Here is a 17,451-nt window from a genome sequence, read left to right as displayed (position 1 = left end):
GACTCCCAAGTCTCCCTGCACCTCTGATTTCTGAATTTGCTCCCTGTTTGGAAAATGTTCTTGGCTTCAATTCCTTCTAGCAAAGTGAATGACTGTGCACTCCCCGACTCTATATTACATCTTCCCCTTCTATGCCCTTTCTTCTAATGCATCCAAATCCTCCTGCAGACTTCCTATTTCCTCAGCGCTAATTGCCGCTCCACCGATCTGCATCTTGACCACAAACCCAACCACTCCATCATGCAGATAGATCACGTATCCTTGAGCCACAGCCTCGCTGATGCCCTGCAGTGCTTGCAGCAGTATTTACATTTGAGGAATTGTACATTGTTCCTGGAGGAGAATAGATTAAAAATGTTAATGAAACAAAGGATAAGCTGTTTCCATTGGCTGGTAGCTAGAGAGCACAGGTTAGACAAATAAGCAGAAGAAACTGGGAAAACTAGATTTTTTTAAAATTTGTTTACACAACTGATTATGTTTTGAAAGTCCAATGGGAAGCAAATACAATTAACTTTAAAGTTAAGTTTATTTTCATTTGACTATATAGATGTATGTAACGTATATAACCATATAATGTATATAGAAACGAAACAAAGCTTTTTCGAACCAGGGAGTAAAGCACAGTAGTACACATAACACACGATAACTGCATTGAATTGATTTGACTTTACTACTTACGTCCTTCACATACATGAGTAAAAACCTTCACGTTAAGTCTCCATCTAAATGTGAATGTAAGGATAAAATCTACAGATGAATCAAACATAAATAACAGACTGAGTGCATTAATATGAAATATTGTAAGGTACAGAACAGTGACATTTCGAATACAATGAGGCAGGTAGTTCAAAAGCCTAAAGGCCTGGAGGCAGAAGCTGTTTCTCATCCTGACTGTGCTTGTTTTTATGCTTCGTAGTTTCTTGCCTGATGGTAGAAAGTCAAAGAAGGTGCCGAATGGATGGGTGGTATCCTTAATGATAGTAAGGGCCCTACAGTGCTCCTGTTAAATGTCTTCGATGGATGATGGGGGGACCACTATGATCCTCTCAGCTGTCCTTTGTAGGGACTAACGGTCTGATGATTGGCTGCTCCCATACCAGATGGAGATACAACTTGTCAGGATGCTCTCAGTGGTGCTCCTGTAAATGCAGTTAAGATGGGGGAGGGAGCCTTGCTGGCCTCAATCTTCTTAGAAAGTGGAGGCGCTGCTGTGTCTCGTTGTCCGGCGAGCAGGTGGGGTCATCAGTGATGTGAACTGGAACTTGCTGCACTTAACTCTCTCTATGGGGAGACTGGAAAGGGCCACAGATTAGATACAGTGAGTCAGGTGGTCACCTCCAACAAGTGGACCTTTACGACCAAGTGAGAATGGCATTGAGATTGTATTCCTTTTATTTGAAGCATCAAGTGTACCATCAGGAAGGAGATGCAGAAGCCTACAGGCACACACTCAGTGATTCAGGAACAGCTCCTTCCCTTCTGCCATCTGATTTCTGAATGGACATTGAACCCATGAACACTAACTCACTACTTTTTATTTCTGTTTTTTTGTGCTATTTATTTTAACTTAACTATTTAATAGACATATACTTAATGTAACTCAGTCTTTTCATTATATTTATTTATCTTGTATTTCATTGTACTGCTGCCATAAAGCTAAAAAATTACACGACATATGCCAGTGATATTAAACTTGATTCTGAGTATTTGTCCTCACTGGTACTTATACTGGGATGAGGTAGAAGGGGTTGCGGGGAGGGGAAAATATCCAGTGAAGTGAGCTTTCTGTAGCCGAGAGAACTTGCTCAGGTGTGTGGAGGAATGAGTGAATCTCCCCAGCAGACTTGGCGCCCTTTCTTAGTATTGCATTCAGTTGGCAATAGGACTTGTATTGACTATAATTACTACCTAGAGGGCCTTCACTTTGCTGCTGCCTTACTTTTAACTATCCTTGTACTATTGCAGAATGTTGGTTCTGGGTATGCAGCATTTTTCATTTCAGGCATTTAGAATTACATTAAAAGCTCTTTTTGGGATACAGCGTAGTACAGCAAAGTTCTTCCCACCTTTCCTGACATTCTTTACTTAAAGCATCACACACAAAATGCTGGAGGAGCTCAGCAGGTCAGGCAGCGTCTATGAAAAAGAGTATCATTGATGTTTCAGGCTGAGGCCCTTCATCATTATTCTTTTCCATAGATGCTGCCTGAGCTGCTGAGTTCCTCCAGCACTTTGTGTGTGTTGCTTTAGATTTCCAGCGTCTGCAGATTTTCTCATGTTTTTGATTTCCTAAAGCCTTGTGGCCCCGACAAGAATCGCGTTTATTCTACTTCCCTGCACTGTCCTCTTTTCTAGCATTGTGATTGTACTTGCCTCAAACTTTTCTATTATTTGGCTGTGGGAATTGGATCCTTATTTTGGGAGGGGGCCGGTAGGTTTTTATGCTGATGGCTATTTTTCATGTAAAATTAGGCAGATATTTTTCTAATTACTCTGAAGGTGGGATGACCCATGTCTGCTGGAGTCATGAAAGAAACTTCAGCATCTTTATTTGACACAGTTGGTGAGACTGCTGCTACTTCCTCCCAGGACAAAATATTTAATTATCTTTAATAAAAGACACAAATTTGTTTTTCTCTCTGCCTCAGGGTGGGTGGCTAAGCTGGTTACGGTCCGGCAGGAAGAATGAAGCCCATTTACCAGACGACAAAAATAAATCGGTGAGTGTTTGTTCAGCTACTGAGAGGGTGAACAAGGGAAGAAGTGAAGATTCTCCAGGAGATATTGCAGTGCTCTTGGCTGGGCTACACGCTTCATGTGCTGCCGCCTTTGGGATTGGGTGTGGGAACAGCCGGCCAACCCTGAGGAAATTAAACAGGGGAGAGCAGTGATCCTCTTAGAGTGGCCCAAGACTGGGAACAATGGGTATAGAAAAGGTGCGTGGACATTGAGAGGGAGCAAGGGGGAGTGGGCTAGCCAAAACATCTGAGCAAAGAGGGAGGGCAATGACAAGGACCAGCAGGCGAGGAGACAGGGACAGCCATGTAATCTGATGGAGATGATGGGGGTGGGGGGAAAGGGAGGTGTGGGAGAGTTACTGGTTGGGGCAACGGTGCCTGGTGGAGCAGGAGAGAAAAGATAGAGAGCTGAGGAAAAGAGATGTAAGGTTGTCAGTATCAATCACTGTGCTCCTGTGTGTGTGTCTACCAAGTCTGGTGTCTAATCATCCTGGACCTCCTTGCCAAGACTGCATGGTAGCTGGTATGAAATGTCCATCGCAGGTTATAAGAAATCATGCACTACTTCTGTTCCTGAGTGGACACAAGTCATTTATAACCTGAGAAAATCCTTAGGATGGAAGTGGCCTCTCTGGTGGGAACTTTTAACTCACTGATCGATGACAGTCATACTTGACCGTGGTGTCTTTGTACTTGTTAGTTTTTCTCCCCTCAAACAACAATGCTTGGAGTGGCTGTTTCAGTGTTGGGCGAGGACAGACTTACATTTCAGTGGAGTTCTCCAGCCCTTATACTGAAAGCATGGCCCCCCTGGGTGTGAGGTACCTGAGGATTGTTCACCTTGTGCCACAGTAGGTCTTGAGGTGAAGCATGAAAGCAAGAGGTCTGAACTGGTTGTCTCTTGTGCACAGATTGTGTGGGATGAGAAGAAGCAGCGGTGGGTGAATCTGAATGAACCAGAGGAAGAGGTAAGCATACAAATATTCCCTTGCTGAATGCCTTTATTGAATTTTGGAATATGATAGTTGTCTTAAAAGTGGTGGTGAGCTGCCTCAGCAAGTAATTAAGAGTCATCCACAGTGATGTTGGATTTAATTCACATACAGCAGGCAAAGATGTCAGATGATCTTCCCTAGAGATAGTGGTAAACCAGGTGAGTTTTTACGATACACTTTAAACTGAGATCAAGCTTATCATTCAGTGATGTGAGTGGATACTCAAACCTTGACTGGCTGACTGAAGAATGTTCACTCACAAGGGAAATGGTGAAAAGCTTTAAACAGAACCACAGTCTGCTGAGTTAACAGATCTTAAGGCTGATTTATACTTGTGCGTCAAATGTACAGCGTAGTTGTGAACCCTACGCCGTACTCTATGCAAACCCTACGCCGTAGCCTAACGCGCACCACTCCCAAAATGTAACTATGTGTCGCAGCAACGCAGACCGAAACAACTGTGATTGGTCCGCTTGGTAGCATCGCATTTCCTCCTACGCTGCAATAGCTTCCCATTGGGCAACTGAAGGGCAGGGAAGGAACTGGCTGCAATGCTTTCCATAAAGCTTTACAAACCTCCGAAATTATGGAGGACACATTTCGCTTTTACGAAAGACCTACATTAGTACCTGTTTTCATTAACCGAAAGAGGATTTTCGCTTTTACAAAAAAAGATGTTCGCTTTAAACTTGTTTACCCCGAGAAAAACTACTATGACCATGAAGTCTTGCGCGGGAAGGTGTGTGTGCATGCATGACGTGCCGATTTTTTTTTTCAACAAATTGATTTTGGCTCAAAATTCCCAATTGTGTTAAGTGAAACTACACTGTACATACAGAAAATTCACCCTCCTTCAGTTTCAGTTACCATTGTTCGAAGTTTAAGTTTCTTCATGTTGAGTTTCAACATGAAGAAACTTAGTTGTGGCGGTGAATTGCAGCGCGACGCAGACACACCAACACACAAGTATAAATGCTCTCAATACCGCAGGCCACTTGCATAGGCTACGGCGTAAGCTAGTACGCACAAGCATAGTTCCCTCTAAGCTGTGTGTGTGTGTGTGCGCACATTGTTCAACCAGTGCACAAGGGAAATTAATATGCGCTCAAAAGGTTATTTACTTAAAATAATGTAGTAGTTAATAATTATACTTATTGAAAATAATCTTTTAGCTAACTGTTTCTGTTAACTAGTTAGTCAGTTTTTCAAATACTACAATGCACGTCACTATGTCACCTTACCTATCCTGTTCCAGTTTGTACAGCTGCATCACGGTGGCAGCCATGTTTGGCGGACAGTGTTCCTTATCGTAAAGTTTACAAAGATCTGTTTCAAATCCTTTAGATAGCTTACTAAGTTTTTATTGGAAAAAATATTGATTCACTATGTCGAATTCAAAAGAAGCAAAGGGCGTGAAGCGCAAAAGAACTGCAAATTTGTTTAAGGTTGAATGGCTTAACAAAATAATAGAAACTGTTACACTGAAAGCTCATGAGGTCATGAACGTTCAGCTACGAGAAATATTTACGTGTGATTCAGAAACTGGAGTAATCTGTTTGTGTTGTCGTGATGTGAAAGTTGCTGGAGAATTTGCTAGTGGAAAGAAGTGGGATGACATTTGGTAACTTGACTTTTTGAAGTGTCATTTGGCAAGTAAATCACACTTGGACAATGTACAAAAGCTCAGGCAACAGAACCCATCATTACACGTTACAGGAGTGCTACGCATGTATAGTTGAGTGCAGATGAGCAAGAGCGAAAACAATCAAACCCAGAGGAGTTCAAAGTTGAGGTACAAGAATGGTCAGCTTTTGATTTCTCCGCAATTGCAGATTCTGACTTCACATTTGGCGATGAACAAGTTAGTGCCTTATGTCTAAAATATCATGAATTTCTAGCTGAAAATATTGTAACAGTTAGACAGTTTAATGAGTTCAAATTTTCCATGCAAGAAAAAGATTAAATCCAAACCGATTTCAAACTTTGCTCAAATGGTGGCATTGACTTCAAAATGAACAGTTTTGCAACCTTGCACAGTTGATGGACATTGGGGGAACCTTTCTTGCGTCTAATGCGGATTGTGAGCGAGGTTTTAGCCTAATGAATCAACTCAAAAACAAGCTGAGAAACCGTTTAGGTGAATGTCATTTGGATATGTTAATAAGAATCAAAAGCTTTTAATGGGATGGAAGTTTTATTAGTCGAGCTAGAGTTTACAAAGAATGGGTAAATGCCAAAGACAGGAGAGAGAGAAAATAACTGAGTGACTTAAATATGATAAAAATTAAATATCTCCATCCTAATGGCATGAACATTGACTTCCCTAACTTCCGTTAATGCCTCTCATCCCCTTCGTACCCTATCCCTTATGTATTTATTATTATTATTATGCTTTTTTTTCCCCTTTTTTCCCTCCCTTTTTTCTCCCTCTGTCCCTCTCACTATAACTCCTTGCCCGTCCTCTGGGCTCCCCTCCCCTTTTTCTCCCTAGGCCTCCCATCCCATGATCCTCTCCCTTCTCCAGCCTCGTATCCCTTTTGCCGATCAACTTTCCAGCTCTTAGCCCCATCCCTCCCCCTCCTGTCTTCTCCTATCATTTCGGATCTCCCCCTCTCCCTCCCACTTTCAAATCTCTTACTATCTCTTCTTTCACTTAGTCCTGACAAAGGGTCTTGGCCCGAAACGTTGACTGTACCTCTTCCTATAGATGCCGCCTGGCCTGCTGCGTTCACCAGCATTTTTTGTGTGTGTGACTTAAATATGTATGTTATTTTGTTGTTATTCTGTGCAGTTTTGTAAACCTACATAAACTGTCCCATGTTTTCAGTGCGCACATACTTTTGTCACAGGAAAAAAATTTGCACAACATAAGATTTTTGCGCACACTGACTACTAAAAATTAAAGGGAACGTTGTGCCCAAGTATAAATCAGCCTTTAGCCCTGCTGACAGTAGGTCATGTTACAATTAGCCTCCCATTATTGGGTCAGGGAAATGGAAAATCCAGCTGGATTCTGTTCCTGGGATGTTTAATGGTGACAGTCGATGCAGGATGTAGAAAGCTGCCAATGATCACTGTTCAGAAACAGCACAATTTATTTGTTGTTAACGTTACCGTGGCTAAGTGTGAGAAGTTGGAGGAGGTGTGTGACAAGAGCTGGGTGCGGTCAGTGTTTGTAAAAATGACAAGCATCTGGGAGGATGGATGACTGGAAAAAGAGGTAGTTGCTTTGCATGACAAGAACAAGATCCCTGGAATCACGAGGCCCATTGATTCCAGGTGTGAAGTATGATTTTTCATTTGTGCATCTGCACATTGCAGCTTAGAAGTTAACCATAAGTTGGATGTCAGACACCAGTGTATCTGACCTTTCACTCCACCGCTGCACACAGCAGCAGTTCCAGATCATACTAAACAATGAGTTGGGTACAACTCATTTGAATGGAGCCACCAGCATTCACTAAAAAGGGAGGCTCAGATTAAGTCCATAAGACCATAAAACATAGGAGCAGAATTCGGCCATTCCACCCATTGAGTCTGCTCTGTCATTCCAGCATGGCTGATCCCAGATCCCACTCATACACCTGTCTTCTTGCCATATCCTTTACCATAACTGATCAGGAAACCATCAACTTCCGCTTTAAATATATCCACGGACTTGGCCTCCACCACAGACTGGGACAGACCATTACACAGATTCACTACTCTCTGGCTAAAAAATTCTCCTTACCTCTGTTCTAAAAGGTCGCCCTCAATTTTGAGGCTGTGCCCTTTAGTTCTGGATACCCCAACCATAGGAAACATCCACCCTATTTAGTCCTTTAAACATTCGGTAGGTTTCAGTGAGATCCTGAAGCGTTCTTCTAAATTCCAGTGAGTACAGGCCCGGAACTGCCAAATGCTCCTCATATGTTAACCCCTTCAATCCCGGAGTCATCCTCGGGAACCTCATCTGGACTCTCTCCAATGACCACACATCCTTTCTAAGAAATGGGTCTAAAACTGTTGACAATGCTCCAAGTGCAGCCTAACTAGTGTCTTATAAAGACTCAGCATTATCTCCTTGTTTTTGTATTCTATTCCCCTTGAAATAAATGCTAACATTGCATTTGCCTTCTTCACCACAGTCTCAACATGTAAATTAACCTTCTGGGAGTCTTGTGCGAGGACTCCTAAGTCCCTCTGTGCTTCTGATGTTTGAACCTTCTCCCCCTTTTAGATAACAGTCCGCACTATTTTTCCTTTTACCACAATGGATTATCATACATTTCCCGATGCTGTTTTTCATCTGCCAACTTTTTTCCCATTCTTCCAATTTGTCTAAATCCTGCTGCAAAGCATTGCTTCCTCAGCACTGCCTACTCCTCCACCTATCTTTGTATCATCCAAAAGCTTTGCCACAAAGCCATTAATTCCTTTATCTAAACTACTGACAAACAATGTGAAAAGTAGCGGTCTCAACACTGACCTCTAAGGAACACCACTAGTCACTGGCAGCCAACCAGAAAGGCCACTTTTATTCTCACTCGCTGCCTCCGGCCTGTAAGCCATTCCTCTATCCATGCCAGTCATTTTGCTGTAATGCCAGAGGACTCTTGTGAGGCACCTTACCAAATGCCTTCTGAAAATCCAAGTAAATGACATCCACGGCCTCTCCTTTGTCCACCCTGCTTGTTACTTCCTCAAATAACACTCTTAACAGATTTGTCAGGCAAGATTTCCCTTTACAGAAACTATGCTGACTTCGACTTACTTTATCATTAGTCTCCAAGTACCCTGAGACCTCATCCTTAATCATGGACTCCACCACTTTCCCATCCACTGGGGTTAGGCTAACTGGCCTATAATTTCCTTTCTTTTGCCTCCCCCCTTTAAAGATTCTTTTGTTTCACGCTACTTTACTTCAATCTGTTATAAATTAACAATTGTATTAAAATTTAATTTTAAATTAGATTTAAAGTTACATTGAATATCTATGAATATTATTTTCATTTGAAAGTTTAAATTGACCTTTGATCGCAGTTACCTGTAAAAGCCCATTGAGATGGGGCTTTGAGTTCTGACATCTGAATCCTGCCCCATTCCCAGGAGAGTCTGGAAATTTGAGTCACGTGGCTTACTTAGCCCAGAATTGGAGAATAATTTAAACTATTTTCCCTGCGTGGAGTATAAAGTCAGTTGACTGTTATCAATTATTACCAGGACATTGCTTCTATTTTTGCAGAGCAAACCTCTCCCACCACCGCCAAGTCTTCCTGTGGTTAGCCATCCCTCAAGCTCCGCTCCCACATCCACTGTCACAGGTAGCCCTCCATCTGTCAACAGGTTCTCCAGGAAAGCAGGTGAGATTTCGGTTGAGGGTGTTTTCCCACTGTCTTTGGTAGACTTAATTAGTTGCTTGACTCCTGTTTGTGCATAATATACTAGTTATTCAGATGTCTAACACCCTTAACTAATGAAGTACTCTTTGAGGAGTGTCATCGTTGTAATGTAGGAAATTTTGTCTATACTGAGTCCCTAGCGGAGGGATAGCTTATGGACAGAATACATAGCGCAGAAATAAACCCTACAACCCACTACCATCTAGCCCATTTTATTCTCCTGGTTTCCCAACATCCCCCCCAGATTTTCTACTCAGTCACACACCAGGGCAATTTACATTTGCCAATTAACCTGCAATCCACGCATTTTTTGGATGTTGGGGGGGGGGGGAACCGATCCACCCAGATAAAAAGCACTTGGTCACAGAGAATGTGCAAACTCCACAGGAGGTCAGGGTCAGACCCAAGTCACTGGAGCTGTAGGTCAGTAGCTCCAGCAGCTGAACCACTATGCTGCTCCTCGAGAAAAGAAAGGGATACAGGAGAAATTTTCAGCCTGTTTAAATGTTGTCATGGGATCTTTCATATTTGAAGAGCAAGAATTCTATCTAAATATATCTGTAGGGGATTCTGAAGTCAGAGGTATTTACTCATAATCCAACAGATGTAGCCCATTGACCTTACGGCCAGACACATACACCAATTGTACAGACCTATGGTTCGTCTTGTACTAATGACACTTAGTCAGTGTTCTTTTAGAAGACAAGAACAAGAGGACTCTGTTCAACACTTGCTGTTCTTTCCTTTCAGTTGAATGGTGGTCAATCAATAGTTAAATTCATTTACTCTTCTATTCTCTATATTCCTTGATACTCAATAGCCAACAAAAACATTGTGTTCAGACGTGAAAGCTACAAATTACTGTAAGCATGCTGCACTTAATGGATTTGAGTTCCAAATTTCTACTCTCCTTTGTATGATTTGCCTCCTAAAACGAGTGAGCTGTTACATTTCCTCTTTCTATACAACAGAACAATATTTGTTTTGGATTTCCAAGCCCATTTAGATAGACTGTGTCATAAGAACTAAAAATGTTGTGAGACGCTCAGCATGTTGAGCAGTATTTATGGATGCAAAGTGTTATGTTTTTGGAACAACACAATCGCTGGAGGAACTCAGTGGGTCAGGCAGCATCTATGAAGAGAAATGAATGGTCGGAGTTTTCGGTCACGTCCACAAGAAGGGTCTTGACCTGAAGGGTCAACTGTCCAATTCCCTCCATTGATGTTGCCAGACTCAGAGTTCCTCCAGCAATTTGGTGCGTTGCTCCTGATTCTAGGATCTGCAGTCGTTTGTGTCTCCAATTAATATTTTTGGTCAATGATCCTTCCAGCCTGTGCAGTTTTATCATTGAAAATAAGAGATCATTGAGCAATCCACTATTTTCGTGGTTGACCCTCTATCTCTGTTCGTTTTTCAGTGTGTTTTTCCATTAGCCTATTTACTTTAAATGGACTTTTAATCATATTTTACATGAATCTCTAAACCTCCAGTTTTTATTTCTACATATTTGGGTTTCTCATGATTTAGAAAATGTTCTTATTTTAAGTAGAGGATTACCTTTGAATCCTGCTCAATTAATCTTACGCTTTCTCCCCTCTATCTGTCACCAAAAATAGGTACAAAAGCTCGTTATGTGGATGTACTGAATCCCAGTGGAACCCAGCCAAATGGTGGTCTCCCACCTCCGGTGGACCTTTTTGCCCCCCTGGCACCAATGCCTATCCCCACCAATCTATTTGTGCCGATGCCAGGTACGTGTTTCTATTTGTGTGCTTATGACTGTCAGTGTATCTTGTCTCCAATTTCAAGGGGCTCCTTGTAGTTCTAAAGTAGTGGAATTTTCCAATAATGTATATTTTCATGACCTTGGACTAGCCAATGACTTGCAGCTAGTGAAGTACTTAGTAATGTCATTGCTTCCTGTGTTAAATTTAGGAAATCTGAATTCCACGAACAAGAGTTTCATCAGTTTATATTTTCGCTTAATATCGGTCCACGATATTAGCAGTTTTCTGCATTACATCAAAATAATGCCATGATATCTTTTACACCCGTCTGAATAAAGCCACCACCTCATATTTGTCTCTCAGTCCAGCACTCCCTCTGTGCTGGATTATTGCCTTGGATCACATGCTGACTGTAAGGTGAAAATATCCGCTGTTGAGGAACGTAGGAGAGGTTGCTTGGAGAATGTTAGTGAATTGAAACTAATCATGTGCCTGACACAGAAATTCCCTTTGTAAGGATCCATGGATAGGATTTGAAACCCCCACCTTCTGACTCAGCTGATCATGTTCTGGTGCCTAACTTGTTGCCACTCTTGTACTGCTTTGGGTCACCTTTCGAACTATCTAGGCAACTATCAGAGCTAAACTAATTTTCCCGTTTATCACTTGCAGGTGAGGGACCTCAGCCTCCTGAAGGAAGCCCAGCAGAGACCTCACAGTCTGTGGAACAGACAAACTCTGAGGCAAATTCACAGGCTCAGGTACAGGTCTGCAGAATGCCATCTGCTCAATATACAACATTAAATCTGGGCAATCCACTTCACAATCTCAGAGTCATAGAAAACTACAGCACAGAAACAGGCCCTTCAACCTGCAGCTGGACCATAGCCCTCCATACCTGTTCATACACCCACTCAAACTTCTCTTGAACTTTGAAATCGCAGTTGCTCGTTCAACACTCACACCACCCTCTGAATGAAGAAGTTTCCCCTCATGTTCCCCTTAAACTTTTCACCTTTCACCCTTAACCCATGACCTCTAGTTGTAGTATCACCCAACCTCAGTAGAAAAAGCCTATTTGCATTTACCCTATCTATAACCCCTCATAATCTTGTATACCTCTATCAAATCAACCCTCAATCTTCTACATTCTAGGGCAGGGGTCCCCAACCTTTTTTGCACTGCGGACCAGCCGACTGGGGGGTGGGGAGTGGTGTTCAAGTAGGGTTAAACTCACCTCAACATGTCTTTTACAGTTAGGGTTGCCAACTTTCTCACTCTCAAATAAGGGACAAAAGTAGCAGTCAAATCCCGGGACACTTTACTCCAAAAAGACTACCATGACCATGAAGCCTTGCGCAGGCACCTGTGTGCGCATGTGCGTACGTGCCGATTTTTTTTCCACAAATCAGTTTTGCCTTCATCTTCCCAACTATACTGTACATACATTATTTCTACTTTATATAGGCTGTGTATTTATCATATCATTCCTGCTTTTACTATATGTTAGTGTTATTTTTGGTTTTATGTGTTATTTGGTATGATTTAGTAGGTTATTTTTTCGGTCTGGGAACCCTCAAAAATTTTTCCCATATAAATTAATGGTAATTGCTTCTTTGCTTCACACCATTTCGGCACGAAAGGTTTCATAGGAACGCTGTACATTAGCAAGGGAAATACGGGACAAGGGCAGTCCCGTATGGGACAAACCAATTTAGCCCAATATACGGGATGTCCTGGTAAAGACGGGACAGTTGGCAACCCTATGTTCAAGTTCAACAGAGCGTGACAGGGAATGAGGAAAGGTGCAGCTGACTCATATCGTTTCTTCACGGCCCGGTAGCACATGCTTTGCGGCCCGGTGGTTGGGGACCGCTGTTCTAGGGAATAAAGTTCTAACATATTCAAACTTATTTGCATCTTTCTTGTAGATAGGAAACCAAAACTGCACACAATACTTCAAATTATGCCTCACCAATGTCTTATGCAACTTCAATGAATTATGGACCTGTATTCCCAGATCCCTTTGTTCTATGGCACTCCCCAGTGACCTACTACTCACTGTTTAAGACCTATCCTGGTTGGTCCTCCCAAAGTGCAACACCTCAACATTTGTCTGCATTAAATTCCATCTACCATTTTTCTAGCTGATTCAGATCCTGCTGCAACCTTTGATCATTTTCCTGGCTGTCCACTACACCCGCAATCTTGGTGTCAAGTGCAAATTTGATGATCCATTTAACCACATTAAAATCCAAATCTGTGATATGCACGACAACAACAAACCTAGCACCGATCCCTATGGCACTCCACTAGTCACAGGCCTCCAGTCAGAGAGGCAACCATCTGCTATCACTCTCTGACTTTTCCTGCAAAGTCAATGTCTAATCCAATTTACCATCTCATCTTGAATGCCAAGCAATTAAATTTTGACCACCTTCCTTAAAGGGACCTTGTCAAATGCCTTGCTGAAGTCCATGTAGACGACATCCACTGCCTCGCCTTCAACTTTCCTGGTAACTTCCTCGAAAAACTCTAAGATTGGTTAGACATGACCTACCACACATAAAGCCATGCTGACTATCCTTAATCAGTCCATGTCTATCCAAGTACTTATATATCTAGTCCCTTAGAGTACCTTGCAATAACTTTCCCACTACTGATGTCAGGCTCACCAGCCTATAATTTCCTAGTTTATTCTTAGAGTTTTTCTAAAACAGCAGAACAATATTAGCTATCCTCTGGTACCTCATCTGTTGCTAAGGATGATTTAAATACCTGTGCTAAGGCCCCTGCAATTTTGCACTAGTCTCCTACAGGGTCCTGGGAACACTTTATCAGGCCCTGAGGATTTGCCTCAAGACTGCAAACACTCTTCTGTAATCTGGGTAAGGTCCAGGACCTCACTGCTACTTTGCCTGACTTATATAGACTCTTGTGTCTATTCCCCAAGTAAATACAGATGCAAAAAATCCATTTAAGATCTCTCCCATCTCATTTGGCTCCATGCATAGATGACCACCCTGATCTTCCAGAGGACCAATTTTGTCCCTTGCAATCCTTTTGCTCTTAACGTATCTGTAGAAGCCCTTAGGAATCTCCTTCACCTTGTCTGCTAGAGCAACCTCATGCCTTCTCTTAGACCTCCTGATTTCCTTCTGAAGTGTTCTCTTGCATTTCTTATACTCCTCAACTACCTAATTTGTTCCTACCTGCCTATACCTGCTACGCACCTTACTTTTTTTCTTAACCAGGGCCTCAATATCTTTCAAACCATGGTTCCCTAAACCTGTTATCCTTGCCTTTTATTTTGACAGGCACATTAGAGGTCCAGTTTTCCCAAATGCAGTAAATTCATTATTTGTGCTCATTTACCATTAATGTTTGCTTGTTTCTCCCCTTCATATCTTGGGTCCATGTTTCACTGTTCTACGTATGCCAAATGGGCTGTGTACCTTCACTGTGATAATGTGAACCTTGTGTGCTGGTCCCTGAGCCTGTGGTGTACTGTTAATTTGGATTTGAGAGCTGTTGTGGCAAAAGAAAGTTGATTTCTTTTCCCATTATAACCCTGGTCATTTGTGTTCACCAGTTTTCAGGTACAGAATGGTGAATGAGGCCAGTTCAGACCCAGCTTTTGTGACTCACTGCTCAGCTCTGCACACTTCCTAAGGGTTGAGGACCAGTGTTATAATGTCCCTGCAACAAAGACAATAAAAACTAGAGTAATCCTGTATCTTGTGCACACTCATCCACAATTCCTTCAGTAATAGAAAATGAAATATTGATTGAAGGAAAGAAAACAGGATGGGAGCCAAATTTCATAATGCATTGCTCTCTCCTTTTCCAAGTTTCAAATATTGATTCTCTGAGTCTGTGTCTGGAGAGGTAAGTCTCATTACTGAACTGCCAGTGTTTACTGATGTGGCACATTTCTCCTATACACAGTCAACAAACTGACGGGGATTGGCCCCATTCTCTCATATTCATTACACATTCAGTAGATCATCTTTTTAAAAATAAAATTAATTGAGAGAGCTTCTTTCCCATTGTTTTACTGATGAAAAGTCAGGAAGATGCCTCCTTTTGGTGAGGTTTAGTTTTTGAGATTACAAGTTGAATTCAGCCTCACTCTAATTACTTGAACCCCTGACATTTTTTTCACTCTGACAAGCATGCGACCCTCTATAATGCTTCTTTCCATTCTGTTACAATCTCTGAATAAAATCCAGGGTATGCTGGAGACCCCAGAGATGGCTACACTTCAGAAATACACTTGTCTGTAAAGTCTTTGGGATATAGAGGCTATGAGAAATCCTGCTGAAATGCCCTTATGCTGTGATGCAATGGTGTATTTAATGTTTACCTGTTTTGCAGGTCCCTCCTCCTGCACAAGGAGGCTCCTCTCAAGGAACTGTTCAGTTTTACAATCCTGCTCAGTTTGCCCAAGTAAGTAATTTGCTTTCAGTTAAAGTCAAGTTTTGCTTTATTGTTTAAGCATTAATAATGTTAGTAAATGGTGTTTTGAATTCTTACAATACTTACCATTACAAATATTTAATGTTCAGTTTCAAGACAGGAGGCCATCATTGCATCATGGCCAAAAGATCAATTCAACCTTTTCCCACGTTCCAGCCCTTGAAGATTACACTGTGTGAAGTATATTTTAAATGCAGTGAGGGCTTCTGCTTTCCAAGGAATGACATTTTCTAGGTGGGGGGAAAAGAAATTCTTGCTCTTCCTCTAATCTATGTATTGTACCTTGTTTCCCCTGGACATCTCTCCTCCCACTGTCTAATTAAATTTAGAGGGTTTTTTGCACAGGCAACCAAAACCTTTTTATCTTTGACCTGTACTTTCCTGGTTATTTGATGGTAAAGTGCAGAGACAGGTCAAATCCATGTTGTACCTGCATGTCAGAATTTGAAGGTTTAGTAAGGAGGAGCTTTACTCTGCTTTGGATCTGGTGATATTCCTGCCCCAGGAATACATGACAGAATAGTGTAATGATCTGTGCCTTTGTTACTAATTGACAATTTGACCTCTGATTTCCAGCCCACAGCCAGCACGGCGGCTTCGAGGACAGGACGGTTTGGGCAAAGAAAATATCCCACGTTAAAATAAAACAAAACCTGGAAGAAATCCTGGAATAAATAATATTGAAAACACTTAATGGGAATGGATGCTGATGATGTGTTCTAGCATTTGCAATTACAGATGATTAAACCAGATGGATGTGCGATAAAAATCAATAAATTGTAAGGGCTTCAGGCAGAACCATTTTTGAGCAAAAAAATTATTCGAGGGACTGAAAATGAAGCTGTATTTTTTCCAGATGTAACCAGTTAAATAAATCTAAGCTTGTAAGGTGCTGAAGCTGGAAGGCTTATGGTCACATTGGATTGTGCTTTAAAAGAAAACACTTACCTTCTGAATGTGACTGTAAATGTCGAGAATGTCTGCTATGTCAAATTGGCATAAACAGATGTTAGCACATCCACAGAAGTCCAGCTCAAAATTTTAAGATGGCTGTAACATTTTTTTCAAATGAGCAAAACATATTTGGGAAGTTTTGTTTTGGAGGTTTTGGAATGGTCACTGTGGGAGGGCTAACGAATAGAAATGATAAAAGGATTGTTTCCGACCATTTGTATTTAGGTAATATATATAAGAGTACTGTATAGCCAGAGCCAGCTGTTGTACATTATACTTTGAAAATTCTGGAGTACTGTGTGAATAAATTTTAGCAGATGTAATATAGAAGTTTGTTCTCTCTCTCTTATTCTAGAAGATTGTGTCTCAGGACATGGGAGGAGGTGGTTAGAAATTCCAGACTGTTTGAGAGGCTTTGGGGGAGATGCCCTCAAAAGATCAGCCCCTCAAATTCAACAGTGTTCTAAAAGTGATATGTTCAGTTGTCTGTCAGACAGCAACTTATAAAATCACCATGAAAATGCAGTGCAAGTTTGGAATCACGATGTACAGAATTAAATCAGCTACCCTTTAATGTGATTTTCCCCTCTTTACCCACTTGCCTCCAGCTGATTCCCCAGAACCACTGTCTTAACTGTATTCCAATCTTCCTGTTTTTGATTCCAAAGAATTCTCTTGTGAAGACTACACAATATTTCAAATTCAGAGGTTTTCTTGCCTAAGGAGTTTATTTTCTTATGTTATAAGGATGCACACTGTAAAATGAAATAAAATATTTTGCATTCTGGAACACCTAACTATTTGCCGGGATTGAATTTTGTTTGTAAGACGGTAACTGCACCTCCACCAAAATTCCTCCCCATTTAAATACAGCTGTTTTCTGGAGCAGGAGAACAAGTACATGGCCAAGATACAGGTGTTCTGCAATCCATTTGAAACCTGCTAACTTGGGTGCAAAGCCATGTAGATTTAGCTATGAGGAACGATGGGTTCAAAGCTATCTTGTTCATGAAGAATTTGGTGGAGGAAATCGAAACTGAGACATTTTTAATAAGTTATTTCCAAAGAATAAATAACTGGTGTGCACTGAAAATTAGCTTCACATGTGTAGACTGACATGGATGCCTGTTGCAGAAATTTTGGAGAAATTATATAAGGGCATGAAGAAGGA

General features: G+C 41.5%; 1 protein-coding gene across 5 annotated transcripts in view; it reads left to right on the top strand.

Annotated features, from left to right (window-relative positions):
* Nucleotides 1-17,077, top strand: part of sec16a (SEC16 homolog A, endoplasmic reticulum export factor) — an 83,179-nt gene extending 66,102 nt beyond the window's left edge. For all 5 annotated transcript variants that reach the window (XM_072240430.1, XM_072240427.1, XM_072240428.1 and 2 more), the window contains 7 exons: nt 2,652-2,723; nt 3,653-3,709; nt 8,961-9,078; nt 10,737-10,871; nt 11,520-11,608; nt 15,225-15,296; nt 15,903-17,077. In XM_072240430.1, the coding sequence (XP_072096531.1) occupies nt 2,652-2,723; nt 3,653-3,709; nt 8,961-9,078; nt 10,737-10,871; nt 11,520-11,608; nt 15,225-15,296; nt 15,903-15,971 (612 nt within the window). In that variant the 3' untranslated portion in view covers nt 15,972-17,077. The remainder of the gene's footprint in view (nt 1-2,651; nt 2,724-3,652; nt 3,710-8,960; nt 9,079-10,736; nt 10,872-11,519; nt 11,609-15,224; nt 15,297-15,902) is intronic.
* The last annotated feature ends 374 nt before the right edge of the window (nt 17,078-17,451 follow it).

The sequence above is a fragment of the Mobula birostris genome, chromosome 22 (assembly GCF_030028105.1).
Source record: "Mobula birostris isolate sMobBir1 chromosome 22, sMobBir1.hap1, whole genome shotgun sequence".
NCBI lineage: Eukaryota > Metazoa > Chordata > Chondrichthyes > Myliobatiformes > Myliobatidae > Mobula > Mobula birostris.
The sequence above is the reverse complement of the archived record's forward strand: the minus strand, read 5'-3'. Positions and strand labels throughout refer to the sequence as shown.